At 46.7% G+C, this 15,826-nt stretch overlaps 1 protein-coding gene across 11 annotated transcripts in view; it reads right to left on the bottom strand.

Annotated features, from left to right (window-relative positions):
• Positions 1-15,826, bottom strand: part of LOC140405457 (sodium channel protein type 8 subunit alpha-like) — a 381,151-nt gene that overhangs the window by 249,312 nt on the left and 116,013 nt on the right. For all 11 annotated transcript variants that reach the window (XM_072493902.1, XM_072493907.1, XM_072493904.1 and 8 more), the window contains one exon: positions 1,928-2,155. In XM_072493902.1, coding sequence (XP_072350003.1) covers positions 1,928-2,155 — 228 coding nt within the window. The remainder of the gene's footprint in view (positions 1-1,927; positions 2,156-15,826) is intronic.

Below are 15,826 nucleotides of genomic sequence, written 5' to 3'. Positions count from 1 at the left end.
GGGTAGCTGGGCCCATCTAAATCAGATCACATTCTGCCCTGTTCCCAGTATCAGAAAGCATGTAAAATATGCCTCGCAAATGTGCCCCTCCCAAGAGTGTAAGAACAACATCGTATTGATGCCATTAATATAAATCCTGGCACAGCCAAATGTTGGGCGTCACAGTGGTTAGCACTGCTGCCTCATAGCGCCAGAGACCTGGGTGATTTTCTGTGTGGAGTCTGCACGTTCCCCCGTGTCTGCGTGCCTCCGGGGGCTCCCATTTTTTTCCCACAGTCCAAAGATGTGCAGGTTAGGTGGATTGGCCATGCTAAATTGCCTCTTAGCGTGCAAAGGTGAGGTGGGGTGACTGGGATAGGGGGAGTGGGCCTGAGTCAGGGTGCTGTTTCAGAGGGTTGGGGCAGACTCAATGAGTGAATGGCCTTCTTTTGTACTGTAGGAACTCTATGATGTTTCACTCATTTCTCCCACTATGAAGAGCTCATTACTTAGATCGAATCGGGACAGATGAGGCAATTGGGGGGGGGGGGGTAGCCGAAACCCAGGATACACTGACCTATGATCAGTGATTCATTTCAGACACCAGGAGCCTCACAGTTAAGCAAAGCCTGTGCACCAGGAGTTAGCCACGATTCAGCATTCTGAACCCATCTTTAATTCCTCCAAAATTGGCCACAAATCACTGTTGAATTTTCAGAAACCCCCCCATAATCGGCAAACTAACATGTTTGCTTTCTAAAAAAAAAAAGATTGTTTACTTTCTGAGAAAAAAAGTCTTTTGGATGTTGTAACTGCCTGGACTGACACAAGTTTAGGAAAACAAAGGGAATTTGGGAAAATATTGCTGAATGTCAGACTGATAGACTTGCAGAATACAACATCAAGAAAAGCCATTGAGGCGGAGAGAGAGAAAAAGTGCAGGAAAGAATTAGATTTGTTTCTGGGATTGAGGAATTTGATGAAAAGATGGGTATGTGGGGCTTATGAAAAAGGACAGACTTGTTGGGCCTTTCCTGTTTCTGAAAATTGTCTGATCCTATCCATCGAATCCCTACAGTGCAGAAGGAGGCCATTTGGCCCATCAAGTCTGCACCGACCCTACGAAAGAGCCCCCAACGGAGGCTCACTGCCCCACCCTATCCCCGCAACCCCACCTAACCTTTGGACTGTGGGAGGCAACCGGAGCACCCGGAGGAAACCCACCCAGACACGAGGAGAACATGCAAACTCTACACAGACAGTCGCCCAAAGCCGGAATTGAACCCGGGTCCCTGGCGCTGTGAGGCAGCAGCGCTAACCACTGTGCCAACAAGCCGCCCAATGTCAGTGTTGTTTCTCTTCGCGCACCTCGTGGCGCACAAGTCAGACTTTCATCTGTTCCCATAGCAAGCTTTTACCTGGAGCAAGTCATTCACATGTCACCAGTGGCTGAGAGCTTGAAGGTGGGCCATTCTGCATTAAGCATGACTGCCCAGGATCTACATGACCTCAGTGAGATATCTAAAATCAATTACTCACAGTGTGAGGACACTCAGGCACAAAACTCAACCCAACCGTTCTAAGGCATGGCACATTGGCACAACACCTGATCGTGCCACTGCACCATCTATAATTCCCTTACAACACCAGGTTGAAGTCCAACAGGTTTGTTTCAAACTCTAGCTTTCGGAGCACTGCTCCTCCCTCAGGAAGGAACTGAGGAAGGAGCAGTGCTCCGAAAGCTAGTGATTCGAAACAAACCTGTTGGACTTTAACCTGGTGTTGTAAGACCTCTTACTGCGCTCACCCCAGTCCAACGCTGGCATCTCCACATTATAATTCCCTTCTAATAGAAATAATTTACAACAGAAAACCTCCACAGAACATGAAAACATTGCTTCACTTCACAAAAAAACAGCAATATGTATTAAGAACATAAAATGCTTACTGTCATTCATAATGTACTCAGGGAAGTCAAAAATCATCGTTCCATTTTCATCTGTGGCATTAAACACCAACGGATCGGGCGGCCAAATGACACATTTTTGCCTCAAGTTGCCCATAAACAACTGGAGTCCAATGAGCGCAAAGACACTCAGGCAAAATACAGTCAAAATCATTACATCGGAAAGTTTCTTTACAGACTGGATTAGAGCGCCCACAATGGTTTTCAGACCTGTAGAAAGAAGCACACCGTTACAGCTGGCCCAGGAAACAACGCTCATCTCACACGTTCGCAAGAACAGAAGTCGCATTCCACAAATAATTCATGCAAAAAGCAAGCAGTGTTAAGTGCAAACCATGTCAACGGATTAAATAACAACATTTGAGCTCATAAAACTGAAAGAGCTGTTGAAAAAGCTAGTGGTGGAGACGATTTTAATGGCCTCTAACAACTGGTTATATTATACTTTTTACAAATAAATTTAGAGTACCCAATTCTTTGTTTTTCCAATTAAGGGGCAATTTAGCGTGGTCAATCCACCTACCCAGCACGGTAGCACAGTGGTTAGCACAGCTGCTTCACAGCTTCAGGGTCCCGGGTTCGATTCCCGGCTTGGGTGACTGTCTGTGCGGAGTCTGCACGTTCTCCCCGTGTCTGCGTGGGTTTCCTCCGGGTGCTCCGGTTTCCTCCCACAGTCCAAAGATGTGCAGGTTAGGTGGATTGGCCATGCTAAATTACCCTTAGTGTCCAAAAAAGGTGGGGTGGGGTTACTGGGTTACGGATGGGGTGGGGGTGTGGGCTTGGGTAGAGTGCTCTTTCCAAGGGCTGGTGCAGACTCGATGGGCCGGATGGCCTCCTTCTGTACTGTAAATTCTATGATTCTATCCTATGATTCTATGATCTTTGGGTTGTTGGGGTGAGACCCACGCAGACACAGGGAGAATGTGCAAACACCACATGGACAGTGACTCGGGGCCAGGGTCGAATCCGGGTCCATGGCGCCGTAAGGCAGCAGTGCTAACAAGGCCCTCTGGTTATGTTAGATTTAACAGGCAAAGTTGCAGCAACATTAAGAGCTCACTGCAGGGCAAATATGACTCGTTATTTAAGCAAGCTTGGGATTGGTCATGTTTAGACACTCTATCCAATGGCTCTGCAGCACAATTTTGCCCCTAATTTCACAATAATTAGCCAAGCAACCATAAAATGGCTGACATGGGAAATGTGGAAAATGCCACACTCGTGGAGTATGAAGTGCTATTCTGAGGTGTGGGGTGAGGTCGTGTTAATGTAGCCTTATTTTGTATCGAATGATGGTACATGTGGCCTAAGAGGGCTTGATAGTAAAATAGGATAACGGAAATTATTAAACCTCCAATTGTTCTGCACTAAAGCCCTCACCCTGAGATGCAAAGAATTAGTTGAAAATGTGAAATTCCAGTTCATCCATCGTTAGATCCAGCCCAAATTCTCCTGAGATCACACCGACTCCCTTATCGCTACAAGATCCTTCCTGTACTACAGTCTAGTAGTTCCAGATTACCTGTTTGCCGCACTAAATACGATTCCAAACTCAAATGAATAATTAAAATGAACATTAATACTTCAAAAGCTAACATCATTTCAAGATGGTTGATGTTAAGAAACGAGTGGCACCCTGTTCAAAATATGGAAGCCAACTGGTATAATTGACTATGCGATCTCAGGCTCATCTTAATTCATCTTAATTAGCATGTTATTTCTCATGCTATTTTAAGGAATGAACAAGGCCATTATACTGAACTTTTAGAGAGCTCTGGTTGGGCCACAACTGGAGTATCGTGTCCAGTTCTGGGCCCCACACTTTAGGAAGGGTGTGAGGGTCCTTGAGCGGGGGCGAAGGGAGATTTACCAGAATGATTCCAGGGATGAGGGGATTTTATCTCCAAGGTTAGAGTTGGAGAAGCTGGAGTTTTTCTCCTTGGACTGAAGGAGATTGAGGGGGGATTTTATAATAATCTTTATTGTCACAAGTAGGTTCACATTAACACTGCAATGAAGTTACTGTGAAAATCCCCTCGTCGCCACATTCCGGCGCCTGTTCGGGTCACGGAGGGAGAATTCAGAATGTCCAATTCACCTTACAAGCACGTGTTTCGGGACTTGTGGGAGGAAACCGGAGCGCCCGGAGGAAATCCACGCAGCCACGGGGAAAACATGCAGACTCCGCACAGACAGTCACCCAAGCCGGGAATCGAACCCGGAACCCTGGAGCTGTGAAGCAATAGTGCTAACCACTGTGCTTTGATAGAGGTGAACAAGATTATGATAGGTTTAGATAAGTTGGACAAAGAAAAACTGTTCCCAGTGGCTGAAGGTCTAAGGATTATGGGGACACAGATTTAAGGTTTTGGGCAGGAGATACAGCCCGGGGGTTGTGAGGAGGACCTTTTTCACACAGTGAGTGATAATTGTAAAAAAATATTTCACAGAATGTGGCCGTTGCTGGTTAGACCAGCATTTATTACCCATCCCTAATTGCCCCTTGAGAAGGTGGTGGTGAGCTGCCTTCTTGAACTGATGCAGTCCATGTGGTGTAGGTACACCCACAGTGCTGTTAGGGAGGATTTTGACCCAGCGACAGTGAAGGAACCTGCAACTCGCTGCCTATGAGGGAGAGTGAAAGTGTAGATGATGAATGATTGGATGGGGATTTGCGAGAAATCAACTTGCAGGAGATACGGGGATAGAGCGGGGGGAATGGGACTGACTGGATTGCTCTACGAAGAGATAGCATGGGCTTGATGGGCTGAGTGGCCTCCTTCTGTATCGTAATGACTCTTGAGTGATCATGTTTCGCACTGAATGGTGTGCGGAAATTGGAATTTGAACCATTTACTGACCTAAATCAGAATCTAAATTTTGCTAAACTTGATGTGAAGATATTTTGAGGAATAATATGACTTTTAGATCATAGATCATAGAATTTACAGTGCAGAAGGAGGCCATTCGGCCCATCGAGTCTGCACCGGCTCTTGGAAAGAGCACCCTACCAAGGTCAACACCTCCACCCTATCCCCATAACCCAGTATGCACCCAACACTAAGGGCAATTTTGGACACTAAGGACAATTTATCATGGCCAATCCACCTAACCTGCACATCTTTGGACTGTGGGAGGAAACCGGAGCACCCGGAAGAAACCCACGCAGACACGGGCAGGATGTGCAGACTCCGCACAGACAGTGACCCAAGTCGGGGATCGAACCTGGGACCCTGGTGCTGTGAAGCATTTGTGCTAACCACAATGCTACCGTGCTGCCCTTTCATTGGATTGCCCTGACATGCGAGTCTGGCATGGACCTGATGGGCCAAATGGCCTCCTCTGTGCTGTCATATCTTTCTGACTCTTGTAACTAGTTAGTAACCATTCGATAGGTGTTCATCCCCTCATCTCAAAACTCTCTCCAGCCATTGCAACTTCTCTTCATCTTTTATCAATATTGTTGTATTTGTTGTTCCTGCAAGATTTCTTCTTCTTACTCCCAACTCCAAATTTATCATGCTTTCCCTAATCGCTGTTCAATTTGAGTATGGACATCAGACAAGTGCAGGTCAGGCTAGGCTTTGATGTCACCCACAGCAAAAACATAAAAATTGGACTATTTCTTAAAAAGGAGAAATGCCTTCACTTTGAAGAAGGCAGTTTTCCAGCACCTCACCAAAGTGGACATATGAGCCTGTATGGTGAGGGGGTAGCTTCCCTTGGGCCACAGATACACACTTCAGCGAAGCCCAACTGTTGGCATCACATGGGCAACTGTCCCTCAGAGGTCACTATCAGTGAGAATCCTGGCTGATTAACTTCCTCATCCCGAGTCCAGGGTCACTGAAGCCAACTAAAAATCAGCTAATGCAGCAGAAACTTGGAGTCGGTGAATTTATTTACCAGGCAACTGGGCTGCTGAAGACATCTTTTTGACGCATTGATGCTTCCAAAATAGTTGCTCAGAACTGAAGGTGGTATACAATCCTATTTGTTGCGGAGCTAATTTTGAATTACTGACAGTTTTATAATGTTGCTAACATTTTCATTCAGTTGCATATATTAAATCCAGGGAAGTCCAAAGATGTGCAGGTTAGGTGGATTGGTCATGCTAAGTTGCCCCTTAGTGTCCAAAGATGTGCAGGTTAGGTGGATTGGCCATGTTAAATTGTCCCTTAGTGTCCAAAGATGTACAGGTTAGGTGGATTGGCCATGTTAAATTGCCACTTAGTGTCCAAAGATGTGCAGGTTAGGTGGATTGGCCATGCTAAGTTGCCCCTTAGTGTCCAAAGATGTGCAGGTTAGGTGGATTGGCCATGTTAAGTTGCCCCTTAGTGTCCAAAGATGTGCAGGTTAGGTGGATTGGCCATGTTAAATTGCCCCTTAGTGTCCAAAGATGTGCAGGTTCGGTAGATTGGCCATGTTAAATTTCCCCTTGGTGTCCAACGGTTAGGTGGGGTTATAGGGGAGTGGGCCTGGGTAGGATGCGCTTTCAGAGGGTCAGTGTAGACTTGATGGGCCAAATGATCTCCTTCTGCACTGTAGGGATTCTATGGTTCTGTGATAAGGCCAAATGATGCATTACAGATTTATTTACCTGTCTGGACACCGTCAGGCTATGGCTGGGGCCCTGCCTTGCACATTAGAACCCTTCTCAACTTTTCATATGCTCTTCAGCGTCAACGATCTGCCAGGGTTATGTTCAGGGTTTCATTTTTAAAAAGCAGCCTTAAGGAGAGCAGTACGCATTAAAAGTCCCCTTAATGTCATTCATGGTTCAATGTAAAATATAAACCTCATGCTGGAGAATGAAGCTAAATCGGACAAGACATCCCTGGGAAGACTAACAGCGAATAGCAATGAACATTTAAGGCACGATTTGTCTGTCTTCGCTGGGACTGGACGAATTTCCATTAGTTGGGAGGCAAAGGATTTGAAGATCACAATTGCACTCGGTAATGTTAGGAATGCTTTAAGAGTCCAGGCCAAATAAACAGATTTAACAGCACTACCAGAGTTACTGAGACGGTAATCTAGGACATGGGTACAATTTCGATTCTGACCTCTATCCTGCAAGCAGAAATGCAGAGTTCACCTTGGACTCAGCAACTGCAGGAATGAAGAGTCTGTACAGCACATTGAGGGAATTAAATCACTCAGTCCTTTCAACCCTCCTACCTGATGGACGAGACACGTTATTCAAGGGCACTCCAGCAGTGAGGCCATGTGACCTGCACCGGACTGAAGACATGCCTTTCAGGAACTTTGATATGTGCAACACAATTTCACCCAAAGTATTTCACTTCTTCTTGATATCAAATCAAAGAAGTTACAACTCAAGTAAAGGGACATAATTGGAAGCAGCAGCAACAGCAACACATTAATAAACCCACAGGAAGAATTCTGTGTGCAACATAATCTTCCTCTGCCACATACTACTTCCATGTGTTCAAAACGTGGTTCGGTTCAATGAAACAACGCTGGTGCTGCTATTAAAGAGATGCAGACACCATAAAACATTGGGGAAAAATAAAAGTTTCTCGCCTATGGGCTTCGTCAAGAGAGAATTTGAGAATCAAAACAATTGAAGCAGTTAGGAATCAGCCATTAGTTTACGATCGGGTTTGTAGGGGTTGATTTGTCAATTTGCTGCAAGTATGGATTAAATATTCCAGCCTCATTTATTCACTGAACCTCAGTTAGCTGTCCCATTGACATGACATTATTTCGGGAACAATTGAACCAGCAGCAGATACTAACGCCAATCGGTGCAGTTGATCCAGTCATGCATTAATTTTTTTAAAATCAGGTTTGACAAAGCACGTGATGGGTTATACACCCATCACAGTCCAATCAGGGCCCAAGTCTGGAGTTACTCTGATGGCCGGCGCACACACAATGGGCTGAAGGGCCCTTTACTGTGCTGTAAAGCTCTATGACTCTATGCTATGAAAGAAGTATTACTTCACAACAACACAAATAGGGCAATTTAATTTCACCCTTCAAAGTCATTTGCATCAGAGGGGTATTCCCCTGCAGGATCCCAAATGATATAATGCAGGATTGCAGAGGAGTATGTTGGAAAACTTGGGAAATAAGGCCTATTTTTGACCCTCTTATTGCCCTTGGTGGGGTTGACACTAGACAATCCTCTCCTGCTTCTCATATATGGGGGGGGGGCAACTTCCTTCCAATATTATTTACGGTTCCTCACTGCCTCTTCTGATGCTGCAGTGGTGTCCCCACCAGTGCAACATCACCAAGGTTTTGCTGCTCACTCTGGGAGGCTCCTGTGTGGCAGTGGGAATCCCACCAGGAGTCTGTCGCACGAGTGCAATGAGACCTGACTCCGGGAAGTGGGTCAGGGCTGGATGGGGGTTGATATGGAAGGGTGGACTCGCCCTCTGAGAACTTAGCTCCAAACAGGAGAATTCCTCGTCACACCCAACCTCTGCATCTCACTGTTGACGTGAAGTGGTACCTGGTTCACACTGATGCAAAATCAGTAGCATAACTCACTGAGTTTACAGTGCTTTCCATGGTAGAAAATAGTATGAGGTTACCTTAAGGAGGACACCTTCAAGAGAACCCATAGAACCTCTCCAGTGCAGAAGGCCATTCGACCCATAGGATCTGCACAGAATCTCCGAAAAAGCCCAATCCCCAGCCCTGTCCCCCTAATCCCACTTAACTTTTGGACACAAAGGGGTAATTCACCTAACCTGAACATCTTTGGACTTGTGGGAGCAAACCGGAGCACCCGGAGGAAATCCACACAGACACTGGGAGAAAGTGTAGACTCCGCACACAGTCACCCGAGGCCTGAATTGAACCGAGGTCCATGGCTCCATGAGGCAGCAGTGCTAACCACTGTGCCACCGTGGATTTATGAAAGGGAAATGATGTTTTACAAACCAACTACGGTTTTTGGAAGATTTGAGGAGGAGAGATAAGGGTAAATCAGTGGATGTGGTGTATTTGGAATTTCCAAAAGTCCCACAAAAGAGGTTAATGTGCAAAATTAAAGCACATGGAATTGGGGTAATATATTGGCATGGATTGAGAATTGGTTAGCAGACAGGAAACAGTAGCAATAAATGGGTGGAGAAATGGAATGGCAGAGTATTATTTAAATGGTGATAGATTGGGGAATTCGGAGTGGTGTACAAAAGGAACCTCGGTGTCCCAGTACACCAGTCACTGAAATCAAACGTGCAGGTTTAGCACGCAGTTAGGAAGCTAATTGGTATGTTGGCCTTCATTACAAGGGGATTTGAATACAGGAGCAAGGATGTCTTACTGCAGCTGTACAGGGCTAAGGTGAGACCACACCAGGAGTAGTGTGCGCAGTTTTTGCCTCCTTATCTAAGAAAGGATATACTTGTCATAGAGGGAGTGCAGCGAAGGTTCACCAGGCTAATTCCTGGGATGGCAGGATTGCCATATGAGGAAAGATTGGGTCGACTGGGCCTGTCTTCAGTGGAGTTTAGAAGAATGAGAGGGGATCTAATTGAAATGTATAAGATTCTGACAGGGCTGGACAGACTGGAGACAGGGATATTGTTCCTCTGGCTGGGGAGGGGGCTAGAACAAGGGGGAACAGTCTCAGGATACGGGGTAGGCCATTTAGGACGGGGATGGGGAGAAATGTCTTCACTCAGAGGGTGGTGAAGCTGTGGAATTCGCTACCACAGGAGGATGTGGAGGACAAGTCACTCAATATATTTAAGAGGGAAGTAGATAGATAGACTCTAACGGTGTCAAGAAGTATGGGGAGAGCGCGGGAGTATGGTGTTGAGGTAGAGGATTAGCCATGATCACACTGGATAGCGGAACAGGTGTGAAGGGCGAAATGGCCTACTCCTGCTCTTATTTTCTATATTTCCCCTCAGAACTATCTCAATGGGTTACATATATGACGCAATAACTTGTTCCACAAATGCGGAAGCCATTTTGCACACAGCAAAATTCCATAAACAGCAATGAGATGAACAACCAACTAGTCTGTTTTTAGTTATTTTGGTTGAGGGAAGAATGTTGGCCCAGGCATCAAGGGGACTTCCTGTTCTTCTTTGAATTGTGCAATGGGATCTTCTTGATTCAGCAGAACTAACAAATTATTAAACATCGCTGCAAAGTATAGCACTTCCCACAATATAAAAGTCCTTTAGTTTTACAGCAAAAAGTTAGCCCAGGTGAAGTGATCAAATCCTGGAGCGTATAACTCAAAGGCAACAGTGCAAATAACTGATGTTTGATTTTTGATATTCTTGGTCGCAATAGCCCTTCTAACTTCAAATGGAGCTCCCCATGCTTTCTTTTTGATATCAATCATTTTTCTCATAACTAAACTCTGTATCAAGATCATCCAAGAACTTTGTTCCTGTACTTGAGGAGGCTCCTCTAAAAGCTCTCTTACATTCCTGCACTAAGAAAGGGTCATGTCAACTGATAAGTGACGACCTTCACTGCTAACGTCCAAACTCTCTGTCACAACCTTTCCCATCTTTCCTTACTTTGTCATTGTTCCTCAAAATTCCTCTTTTTTCCCTGTGAGCTGCAAATGTGCCATCGCACCAGCTCTTGAAAAAGCTTGCATTATACGACTGAAAGAAAAAAAACATATAAACAAGTGGAGAGGGAACTCAGTTGAGTAAATACCTCTCACGCTGTGTTACCTCAAATGTATTACAGTTACACATCAGCTCTTCCTTGAAGCATTCCCCTGCCTGGTTGATCTCTGTAACTATAAATGTGAAAAACAAAGGGCGGGATTCTCCAGTCCCCCAGCCGTCTGTTTCTCAGCGGCGCACTGTTCGCCGGCGGCAGGATTGTATCTTCCCGCCGCTTGTCAATGAGATTTCCCATTGTTCCCACCCTATGCTGGCAGGAACGGGGAAAAGTGAATCGCAATAACCAGAGAATTCCGGCCAAAATCATTTTATTAAGAGCTTTCACCTCACTATGGAGGCTTCAGGCCAATTCACGCCTAACAACCTGCTCTGAAAACTCTGCTCATGTTTTGACAGCTGTGACAAATTGCACCACAGCAGTCCTATATGACAGAACTATATTAGGTATCTTTTTGAGACTGATAGTAAAGTCGCCCTACAGTCTAATAGACCATCGATCCATTATCAATTTTAACATCTATTTCTACTATTTTCGATTATTTTCCCTATTCTACTGTCAGCTCCCAATGTCTTTTCATCTTCACCTTTTTGGTAACTTCTTTAAGTTCAACTGGCTCCATTTTCTCTACGTTCTGTCATTGTTTATCAGAAACATTGATTTTTTTTTTGTGTGATTCAAGTGTGTTCAGCATTTCTTGACAGTCCTGAACCGATCATTTGAACTTGTCTTCCCCAAAGTCAATCCATCATCTCTTTTACAACAATTAACCTTTGACCTCCTTTGCCCAGGAGAAGCTTTATTTTAGCAACCTCTATTTGCTCCAACTCAAGTTTTCTAGATATCCGATTATCTCTTGCACATTCTCTAACTTCCATCTCCTTATTCCTACATGTTTACCATTTTTCGATGTTAAAATACGAAGGCAGTGAGAATAATTCAATGATCTCCTTTTATCCTATGAGGGTCGTATCAGCGTCTGCTTGTCTCAGTTGGGAGTCACTGATAAGTTCAGAAGTTCATAGGATGTCGGAGCAGAATTAGGCCATTCAGCCCATCGAGTCTGCTCCGTCATTCTATCACAGCTGATATGTTACTCATCTGCTACCGACAATGTTACAGGCCGAGAGCTGGATTGCAAAATCAGCCAGATCAACCCCTCCCTAGAACACATGACCTAGGAGCGGGAGTCGGCAATGTAGCCTCCTGAGCCAAACCTCAATGTGATCATGGCTGAGCCCATCCTGGCCTCAACTCCACCGTCCTGCCTGCTCTCCATAACCCTTCAACCCATTACCAATTAAAAATCTGTCGAACTCCTCCTTAAATTTACTCACTGTCCCAGCATGCACCACATTCTGGGGTAGCGAATTCCACAGATGCATAACCCTTTGGGAGAAGTAGTTTTTCCTCAAATCTGTTTTAAATTTGCTGCCTCTTCTTGTAAAATTACGACCTCTCGTTTTAGAGGAAGCATCAGCTCCACGTCTACTTTATCCATACCTTTCAGTATCTTGTATACCTCAATTAGATCTCCTCTCATTCTCCTAAACTCCAGTGAGTATAGGCCGAAACTGTTCAATCTCTTGCGAACCAGGGGATTGTGGATTGATGCCGTTCTCTCGAGCTTTGAGGACACAATCTGGGATGACCTAGCAGTGTGCAACGAGGGAGGGCTGCACTGTTCACAGTTGTGTCTGAACCAAAGCCACATTTGCCTAGTCAATTCACACCCTGAGTTACAACCTTCCAAAGACCAGCAGGTTTTCTGGACAGCATTTCTTCCTGGACCAACATCAGCAGAAAAAAAAAGGATCATTCATCTCATTGGCTGTTTAGTGGATCCTTCCTGCGTGTTATATTTTCCCACTAACTAAATTGGCACTTCAAAAGTGTTGATTGCGGTTAACTGTGTAATGATAAGGTCCTATACAAATGCAAGTTATTTTCTTTTCAGATACTAAGTTATGCAGGGAAAAAAAACACCTCAAGAATCAAAGCCCAGTTTGGCTACCTGTTCAAAAAAAAAGATTTGTCGCATATCTCAAAATGATTCTTATCACTCCCCAATTCAATTCAACTTCCGATCAAAGCTCTCAATTTGCAGGCTGTTGGGAAGCTGATGTTGGGATGTCCCAATTAAAACCGGATGTTTGACAGGAGTGCTTGCTTACAATTTGATTTTTTTTTCAATATTCTGCAGTCGTCTTGATAAAGCAATCAATGTGATTTTTTTTCTCAACACCAAACAGAACAGATTTTGAGATGTAAGTTTTAAAAAGATCATAGTGATATTAGTGGCTTAATGTCTCATAGTTTCCATGAATATTTGGCGGAATTTTCCGTTCTGGAGATTAAGGGCGGGATTTACCGGCCCAAAGGGCATCGACGCGGCCGGGACGGGCAAATTTCAGCTCTCCAAATTTTCCTGTCCTGCCCAAAACAATGCCCACCCGTGTTGAGGCTGGAAAATCACAGCACGACCTTGTGCTGTTCAGCTCTTAATTATGCAGCCACGAGGGGCACATCAAATCTCGTGGCGGGGAGAGAAAGAAGTGGCCTGCCCTGCTGCCACCTCATAGACCCCAATGTTTGGCCGCCATATTTGAACGGAGCCCGGACAGCTCGCAGTCTGCTGGAGGGGTAGAGGGCAGACAAGATGGTGGGCTTTTAATGAGCAAAAATGGAGTCCGCAGGACACCTGCCTTTAACCCGCTATGAAATTCAGGAGAACAAAAATGCAAACTAATTTTCCAATGTCGGGAATCTGGGGAGGCATTTTCCAAACCCCCCTCTGCCCCGCCCCCCCAATGGCGCGTTCTGCAGCAGCAGGGGCATCCAATCCCGCCGCTGTCAACGGGGTTTCCCATTATTCACACCCTCCGCCGCCGAGGAACACACGATGGGGACTCGCCATCGGGGGGGGGGGACCGGATGATCCCGCTGGCGGGAGCAGCTGGAAAATCACGCCCCTGGTTTTTAGGCCTCCCGCTAAATCTTGCTTCCCCCTGCCCACCACAATACATTTCCACAAGTGGAAAATTCTGCCCATAGAGTTTGCTGGTTCAATTGTCATTCTTTAAGTCAAAATCAGCTTTCTTCTTGCACAAAGATTCATTCAGTGAGGGTTTCTCAATAATGTAGCTGTCATCGGATATAGGACAATAGTTCTCCCTTAAAAGCTTCGGGGAAGCGAACAGTGGAGGTGGACAGGGAATATTCGAGGGTGCCCACCGTGGAGGGATTGGCGAGAAGGAAAAGGTTGCAGGGGCAATTTGACAGGCTGACAACGGGGAGGGCGGTAGGGAAACTGCGTAGGGCAAGAGGGGTGCAATACGAGTATGGGGAGAAGGCGAGCCGCATGCTGGAGCACCAGCTGCGGAGGCAGGCTGCGTCCAGGGAAATATTGAAGACCCGGACTGGGGCTGGGAATGTGGTGCCAGAGCCAGGGAAGATAAATGAGGCATTTAGAGAGTATTACCAGGGACTTTATGAGGCAGACCCAGGAGGAGAGGAGGGGGACATGGGGTGGTTTCTGGACAAGCTGGAATTTCCCCAGGTGGAGGAAGCAAAGAGGCAGGCGTTGGAGGAGCCCCTGGGGCTGAGGGAGGTGCTGGATAGTATCAGGGGTGTGAAGTCGGGGAAGGCCCCTGGGCCGGATGGGTACCCGGCAGAATTCTATAAGGAATTTGCGGCGGACCTGACACCACATCTGTTGGGGGCGTTTAATGAAGCGCTGGAGAAGGGGGAGTTGCCGGAGACGATGAAGCAGACAGTAATCACACTCATCCCCAAAAAAGGGAAGGACCCGGTGGAATGTGGGTCGTATACACCCATATCACTATTGAACACGGATGTGAAAGTATTGGCTAAGTTGTTGGTGGGGAGGATGGAGGATTGTGTCCCGGGGGTGGTTGCAGAAGATCAAACAGGCTTCGTGAAGGGCAGGCAGCTCGCGAGTAATATAAGACGGCTGTTGAATGTGGTGATGAATCCATCGAGTGCTCTGGTACCGGAGGTGGTGGTATCCATGGACACGGAGAAAGCGTTTGATCGGATGGAGTGGCGGTACTTGTTTGAAGTTTTGGGAAGGTTTGGGTTTGGGCCGAGATTTGTGGCATGGGTGCGGTTGCTGTATGTGGCGCCAAGAGCGAGGGTGAGGGCGAATGATATGAGCTCATGAAGCTTTGACTTACACAGGGGTACGAGGTAGGGGTGCCCGCTGTCGCCGCTGCTGTTTGCGCTGGCCATAGAGCCATTGGCGATGGCTCTCAGGGGGTCGGCAGAGTGGCAGGGGATAATGAGGGGACAGAGGGAGCATCGGGTGTCGCTCTATGCCGATGACCTCTTGCTGTATGTTTCGGATCCGTTTGAGAGTATGGGAAGGATTATGGGCCTGTTGGGGAGGTTTGGAGGGTTCTCGGGATACAAGCTGAATGTAGGGAAAAGCGGTATTCCCGGTGAATGAGCTGGCACAGCGGGCTAATTTAGGGGGGATGCCATTTCCGGTAGCGAGGGATAGGTTTAGGTACTTGGGGATTCAGGTAGCGAGGGAATGGACGGGGCTCCATAAGTGGAACTTAACAAAGCTGGTGGAGGAGGCCAGGGAGGATCTTAAGAGGTGGGATACACTGCACTTAACGTTGGTGGGGAGGGTCCAAGTGGTGAAAATGAATATTCTGCCGAGGTTCTTGTTTATCTTTCAGGCTCTCCCGATCTTTATACCAAAGGCCTTTTTTCGGAAAGTGGACACAATCATCTCTGACTTTGTATGGGCGGGGAAGGTGCCGAGAGTGGGGAGGACCCTGCTACAGAGGCAGAGGCAGCAGGGGGGGTTGGCGTTGCCAAACTTGCTTCATTATTATTGGGCGGAGAATGTGGACAAGGTGCGGCGGTGGTGGGAAGGGGTAGAGTGGGTTAGGATGGAGGAGGAATCTTGTAAGGGGTCTTGAGGGCTGTGGTGACGGCAGCATTGCCAATGGCTCCGAGTAGGTATTCAGGGAGCCCAGTGGTGCAGTCCACGGTGAAGATATGGAATCAGCTGAGGAGGCATTTTAGGGTGGAAGGGATGTCGGTGCTAACGCCGCTGTGCGAGAATCATCGGTTTGAACCAGGGAGGATGGATAGTGTATACAGGAGGTGGAGGGAAGTGGGGTGGTCAAGGTGAGGGATTTGTATTTGGAGGAAGGGTTCGCCAGTCTGGAGGAGCTAAGGGAGAGGGTAGAGCTGCCGAGGGGGAGTGAGTTC

Source organism: Scyliorhinus torazame, chromosome X, assembly GCF_047496885.1.
Source record: "Scyliorhinus torazame isolate Kashiwa2021f chromosome X, sScyTor2.1, whole genome shotgun sequence".
Classification (NCBI taxonomy): domain Eukaryota; kingdom Metazoa; phylum Chordata; class Chondrichthyes; order Carcharhiniformes; family Scyliorhinidae; genus Scyliorhinus; species Scyliorhinus torazame.
Note: the sequence above shows the minus strand (reverse complement) of the source record. Positions and strands in the feature narration are given on the sequence as shown.